The sequence below is a fragment of the Montipora capricornis genome, chromosome 1, assembly GCF_036669925.1.
Source record: "Montipora capricornis isolate CH-2021 chromosome 1, ASM3666992v2, whole genome shotgun sequence".
NCBI classification, from domain to species: domain Eukaryota; kingdom Metazoa; phylum Cnidaria; class Anthozoa; order Scleractinia; family Acroporidae; genus Montipora; species Montipora capricornis.
The window spans coordinates 6,052,469-6,059,968 of NC_090883.1; the positions used below are offsets into that span (position 1 = coordinate 6,052,469).

Sequence of the window (7,500 nt, forward strand, 5' to 3'; positions counted from 1 at the left end):
CGCTCCAATCCTGTATTTTATAGTCCTGCTATACCCTCGTGCACGTACCTGCGTGTATTCAATCCTCGGAAGTATTCTATTTTTCGCGTTTTACAGTGGATATCAATTGACTTATCGTAGAAAAGTAAAGGATGGAAAGAAGCGTGGTAGGTTGGGTATGTTTGTCGCTGTAATGTAGTTGTGAAGTCACAGAACTATAGATCCGGAGGGTCCGAGAGTACTGGAAAGTGCATAGTACAGTTTTTTCTTCCCATACTATGTTCAAATGGATTAATGTATAACTACTGAAACCGATAAACTAGGTAAATGAAGATCACCAATTTAATCTAGGTAAAAACAGATTCAACCTGAGCCCGAATTGGACCGACAACATATACTCACTCAAGCCACATGGTTCTGACTAGGAGTATGTTACATTCTACCAACAATATGAAATAATTAGAGAAAACTTTCCTCCTTGCAGGGCCTCAACAAGGTACTTTAAGATTACTTAACTTTCCTGATATGTTTCCTCACAAGCCTAATCAGGGTCAGTGGATACTTTTACGATCATCCTTTTTTAAAGGATATTTCACTCTATGCTATCACTGTCTATTTGCTTTACGAAGTTACGGGTAAAAAATATTGCGCTCTATGGATGCGGCACTGTGGTCGGGTGCGTGGTTACTCGCTCCTCCATTTATTTAGATTTATGCTGATAGGATTCATAATAACTCCCACGGCACCAATGAGATACAGTCAAATGGCTATTAAAGGATTGAGATTTTTTGCGGGAGTATTTGGACATTTCTGTTCCCAAAAAGTAACTAGGATTTGAAACGTTCTCTCGGTTTTCTTCAGGTTATGACCGACATTTGCCTGGACGGAGCAATTACAGTATTCAGGGCCATCACTATACCTTATCGCAGCGTCGGAAGGTTTGAATCTCAATAGGAGAGCAAGTGCAAAACAGTGGGCTGCTACTTGACGTAAAAGGATGAAAATTATGTTATTCTCTCTCATCTATCTCTTTCGAAACGTTCCTTGATGCCTACTGCTAACACGCAAGAAGTTACTTCCATTTTTGGCAAAACGCAAATTTTTGTCCGACGCATGCCGTTTGCTGTAAACGTGATGCTTAATCTTTCTATTATCTTACTCAACCTCCACCGCGTTTTTTGACGAATTATGTTTATCTGGGAAAGGTTAGATACTTTTGAAGATTAATACCTGTGTCAACGAAAACACACTTTTCTCAACTCCTTGGTGATGGAGATGATGGATTCGCCAATAGTTAGAGTTGCGCTTTTAGTTTCCTGTAGCTGCGCCTTTGTCCAAATGAGCATAAACTCAGTCTTGGAATCATTGATGATGAGTTTATCATTGATCATCCAGTTGCGGATGTCACAGAGGCACGCTTCCATTGCTGCAATGGTGGCGTCTTGATCGGAACCATCATTTGGATTGAAAGCCAGATAGATACCGGTATCATCGGCATAACTGTGCGCTGTTGGAAGGTTATGTCTAATCACATCAAATAGCTCACTGGTGTAAAGCGAGAACAGCGTTGGGCCGAGACAGGGGCCCTGCGGCACACCAAACTTCAAATCAAAACTGTCTGACTTTGCGCTGCCGTTTACAATACGCTGGGAGCTATTCGACAGATAGGATTTGAACCACGTTCCTGCTTGGTGTTTAATTCCAAATTTGTATTCCAGGCGCCGCAGTAATATTTCATGGTCTGCTGTATCGAAAGCAGCGCTTAAATCTAGGGAAACTAGCAATGTGATTTGCCGTTTGTTCATGTTGACGAGCATGTCATAATATAAAATAAGGCATAATTGTAATTGATAAAAAGTTAATAAAGCTCTGTTTCCAAAATGTGATCAAATCTCATTCAGCGAAATATCTGCCACTCAAAATCATAGCAAAGATATATCAAAATTATATAATCTCTTAAGTAACACAGTTCTTAACAAGTCAGTTTGACTCAGTCTTTCATGTGACATAGTCTTTAAGCCAATCACGCTCAGCCCTCTTGCGACTCGACCTTCAAGCTTCAATGCTCTGTTCTGGCATCCTATTAACAACAGGCTGTGGCAAGTCTGGGTCAACAGCAGAGTCATATGCAGGCTTAGTCGCAGGTCGTTCTGCTGGGAAAACAACGGTTGAGGGTTAGTAAGGACAACTGGTTCCATTACAGGTGTCTGCTCTGATGGCTGTGTCAGTTCTTACTTTGACTGAGATGCCCCTGGTTCAGAATCTATGAACCTTTAGTCACATGGCCAACATTCCGCTTTAGCAGGGTCTCACCACGCCCCTCGGTAGCATCTTTTAAAATGACACTCAAGACATTTTTATTTCAGAAAGCTTTTTAGTAATTTTATTAATGTGTTTTGGTAGGTTTTATGTAGTTTTATGTTTTAAGCGCTGATGAAAATAGCTATATTGATATCGGCGCTATACAAGTATATTATTATTATTATTATTATTATTATTATTATTATTGATCATCGGATCTCCTATATTGGAAACTACGCTATACGGCTCCCGATCATACGTTGCACTGAGACAACTTGTTCTGTGTCTGCTCCATTAATAGCACCTTGTCTCCTTCTGACACGTCAGAGTCAGCAGCTCTCTTGTTTGCGCCTGCAGCACCTCGCTGTTTCCGTTCAGCATCCTGATCTCGTGCCTGCTGATCTGTTGTACCAGATCTCTCCTCGTCCGCATCAGTGTTTTCAAACTCTGGCATCTTGGTTTGGATCTTCCTTCCATACAGTAGCTCTCCAGGACTGATACCAGTCGTAGTGTAGGGTGTTGACCTGTAGGTCAGAAGATATTTCGGTAACTCTCGTGCCATGGTTTTCCTTCGGTATGGGCCACGCACATTGCTTTAAGAATTGACTTGTTCTGCCGTTCTACTTCCCCGTTTACTCTAGGCCATAAGGGAATAGTCCTTATGCTTTGATTCCCAGCTCATCCAGGAATTCCTCCATCTCATGGCTTACTAAGTTTGATCCATTGTCTGTCCCGCAGTGTCTCAGGGATTCCATGACGGACGAAATACTTCCCAAGGCACTTGATGATGGTACTGCTAGATGTGTTCCGTACTACATCCACCTCTATCCATCTACTGTAATAATCAATAGTGACAAGAAGGCTCTCCCCTGTTGGTAGTGGACCCATTAGGTCTATTGCAAGGTCTACCCATGGCGTGGAGGGCATAGTTGTTGTTTTAAATAGCGGTGTAGTGGTAACAGTAGTCACAGCCTGACATCCAAGGCACTTCTTGCAATTTCTTTCCACCACTGAATTCATGTTTGGCCACCATAATTTACTTCGGAGACCATATTTTGTCTCACAGTCCCTTGATGCCCCTCATGTGCTAACTCTAGAACCCTCTTACGCAGGATCAATGGCACAACGATCCGCATACCTCTCATAACCAGTCCTCTAATCACTGTATTTCATCAAGTAGCAACGTGTAGGCGTTTAGAGCAGTGGACCAGTCTCCTGTCTTCCAACACTTGCGAATGGTTGTGAGTTCCCTGGCGGATGGTTTGGACTTTGGTCCACAAAAAACCTGCAAAGCCTTACAGTCAGTAACAAGCTGAAATGACTCTAGCCCTTATATATAAAGACTGAATCTCTTACAACCTCAAACAACTGTAATTGCCTCTTTTTCTGTTTGGCTGTAGAAGTTTGAAAGCAAACTATTATGATTCCTCCGCAAATACTACTCTCAACAAGTTGTCTTGTCTTCATAACATCGTATGTGGCAATGATATTGATGTTATTGCCCTGACAGAGACTTGGCTCTCCGATCAAGTTGGGAATAATGAGATTTTGCCTGTCGGCTACAACATTTTTTGTCGCGACCGACACACTGGCAAGAGAGGAGGTGGAGTGCTTCTAGCAATTAAAGATTCAATTTCATCTGAACATGCTGAGTTCTACTCTGATTCTTTGGAGATTGTTTCCTTTATCATCAAATCACCATTCAAGTACATTTTATTAGCAGTGTGTTATCGTCCGCCCGATTCTACCAACGCTGAGTTTCTACCAGAGCTTAATCGTATTTTAAAACACGTCGCTGACTCCAACATCCCGCTGTTTTGGTCGGTGATTTTAACTATCCAAATATTGAATGGATCAACGCATCTGGATTTTCTTACTCAGAAATCGAAATTAGTTTTATTGACTGTTTACAATCATACAGTTTTTACAATTAGTAAACTCTTTTACACGCGGCAATAGTCTTTTAGATTTAATATGTACTACCAACGAGCATATAATTGACAATGTCGACCTTTCTGGTGATCCTACGATCTGTCTGTTTTCTGACCATAAAGACCTGACCTTCGATCTAAAATTCAAACTTCATCCTAAGATCTTTTGTAGGCAATCTGCTTATAATTATTCAACAGGCGACTTTGACGGTCTTGTTAATTCCCTTGAGAGGATCTCGTTAGCTGACATTGTCACTAGTGAATGTCATGTCAATTTGGCTTGGGACAAGTGGAAAGACACCTTTCTTGCTGCCATTGATTCTTTTGTTCCTAAAGTCAACCCAAAGAAGTCATTTACACCTCCATACATTTCGCGTGATCTTTTGCACGCGATCAAAAAGAAGAACTCTCTCCGGAGGAAAGCTAAGACAAAAACCTCGCCAGAGTTATGGACGAAATTTCGCAAAGCCCGTCAACACATTAAGTGCTGGATCAATGCTAAAAGGAAGGAGAATCTTTCTAATCTTGCCGAGTCTGTATTTTCTAACTCCAACCCCTTTTGGAGCTACTTCAAGGCTAAGTCATCTAAAGCTTCAACTCCAGACACGATGAAGTTTAATGATTCAAAGATCTCTACTGCAGAGGAAAAGGCCATGCAATGCCTTTAATTCCTATTTCACATCTGTCTTCAATCCTGACACAAACGGACACTTCCTTTCCTACCCCTCAAGTCCGTTGGTCAACACACTTAATGATATAAGTGTTACGTCATCTGAAGTGGAACGCCTTTTGTCTAAGTTAACACCTTCAAAAGCAACTGGTCCAGATGGTATTCCATCTTTTATCCTGAAAAAATGTTCAGCAGTGATTGCACCTTCACTCGCTGCTCTGTTTAATCTCTCTCTTCAACAGGGCAAAGTTCCATCCGAATGGAAAATGGCGAATGTCGTTCCTATTCCTAAAAGGACAATCTTCAAGGCCTGTATCTCTACTCTCAATAGTTTCTAAGGTACTTGAACATTTGATCTTTACTCACGTTTCTAACTTCGTCAAAACTTCACTCTATGATCTTCAACATGGTTTCCATCCTAACAGGTCTTGTGTAACTCAACTTCTGTGTGTTCTTCATGATCTTGGCCGTGCTCTTGATGCCGGTAGTGAAATTGACACTATTTATCTTGATTTTTCTAAGGCGTTTGACTCTGTCTCTCATCGCAAGCTTCTCTTCAAATTAGGTTGTTTTGGTATTTCAGGTACTCTTCTAGATTGGTTTGGTGACTATCTTCGCGATCGTAAACAACGAGTGCTTCATGTGGGTGTCTCATCGTCTGTCCGTGACGTCATTTCCGGCGTACCTCAGGGCAGTGTGATTGGCCCCTTATTGTTCCTCCTATATGTTAACGACTCGCCTGACGTTGCTACTAACAGCAAAGTTGCACTCTTTTGGGACGACAGTAAGTGCTTCCGCGCGATTCATTCGCCTGCTGACAATGATCTGTTACAGCTTGATCTTGGTTCTATGTGTTCATGGTCTGTCTATTGGTCACTTAGATTCAACGCAGAGAAATCTTTCTTGCTTAGGATATCCCGTAAGCGCAAACCTTTTGATTATACCTATAGCATCTCTGATGCTCCAATTAGTATCACTGACTCCCATATAGATCTGGGCGTGGTCGTTAGTAACAATCTTAAGTGGTCCGTCCATGTTGCCCACTGTACATCTAAGGCCAAACGCACGCTGGGATTCCTTCGTAGGAACTGTGCCCAGATGACGGATGTTCGCAGTAGGCGGCTACTTTATATTGCGCTTGTTAGATCTCACCTTTCCCAGGCCATCGAAGTCTGGGCACCTCAAAGCTCTGGACGCGATCTTGCCCTCCTAGAGGGAGTTCAAAGAAGGGCCACAAAATTCATTCTGCGTGACTATGAACTACCTTCACCTTATAAAGCTTAATCTTCTTCCTATTTCTTACTGGCTTGAACTCAAGGACCTTCTTTTCTTTTCTAAATGCAAACAGGGCAATTTTGACGTTGACATTTCTCAGTATTTAACCTTCTGGTCTCAACGCTCATCACGTACTCGTTCAAGTCAGGCCAATATGCTTCTTCCTAATTTCTGTCGTACTTCTTTATTTAGAGCATCTTTCTTCAATCGTATTGTTTTCCTTTGGAATGGTCTTCCTTCTTCTATTCGTGATATCTCCTCTGTTTCGTCTTTTAAACATAACTTATTGTACCGTAACCTGGGTTTGCTAACACAGAACGTGAAGAACACTTGATTATTTTAGTTTTAATATCGTCCGCGAGCCACACACTATTACAATCTGCTCTGCTCTCTCGACCACATGGCATGCCCCAATATGGAGCTACCATATTAGGGCACTATGTCACACAACAGTCCGTTACACTGCCCCCCTCCTAGATAATTATCCGTCCCGGATAAGGAAACATATAAAAACAACTAAGAGAAAATAAAATGTACTTAACAAATTTCTCAACAACACTTTGCCGTGTTCCCTAAACAGTGCATCTCGTCACAAAGACACTATATCTGAGGGGTCTTCTCCGACTCCTGTCTGAACGCCTGAGGTGGTCCTGGCCTCTCTGCAGTGGTAAGTTTCATCACTGGTAACGGGAACATTCCGTCTGAATCGGGGGGGTTCACGCCTTCTCCTCCGCGTACGACGGGATGCTGCATTGCTCCTTGTGGTGTCTTCAGGCACCTCCTGGCGGGTAGATGCTCCTTCAGGCAAATTCGCACCCTGTCCTTCAGGTGGTTCATTGAACCAATCCGCACAAGCATCTCCGCGGTACTGCCAAAGCCTGTCTCTGTGCACAACCTTAGGCTTTGCCCGAGGGCCACGCTGAATCCTGTACACAACATCATTCAGGCGTTCTACGACAACATACGGCCCTTCCCATGGCCGGCTCAGCTTTGGAGATTTGCCTTTCTTGCGTTGAGGGTTGTACAACCACACAAGTCCGCCCTTCCTGAAAGTAAAAGCTTCACTGCGGATGTCGTATCGTCTCTTCATTCGTTGGCTACCAGCCTGCTGGTGGTCTCGTGCAAAGTCATGAACAGTCGCTATCGATGCTCGCAATCTCTCCGCATACTCGAGATAACTTAGTTCCTCAATATCAGCGTGCAGCCGCCCCAAAAGCAGATCTAAGGGGACACGCAATTCTCGCCCGAACATTGGCATTGCAGGCGTAAGCTTCGTCGTCTCGTGCACGGCTGAACGGTAAGACATCAAAAGTAGTGGTAAATGCAAGTCCCAGTCTTTCTGAT

The 7,500-nt window shown here is 42.9% G+C and overlaps 1 protein-coding gene across 1 annotated transcript; it reads right to left on the reverse strand.

Annotated features, from left to right (window-relative positions):
- Nucleotides 1-1,214: 1,214 nt before the first annotated feature.
- On the reverse strand, nt 1,215-1,784 carry LOC138055648 (uncharacterized). The gene has a single exon (XM_068901536.1). It carries the CDS (start codon nt 1,782-1,784, stop codon nt 1,215-1,217), a length of 570 nt encoding a protein of 189 aa, XP_068757637.1.
- Nucleotides 1,785-7,500: the final 5,716 nt, after the last annotated feature.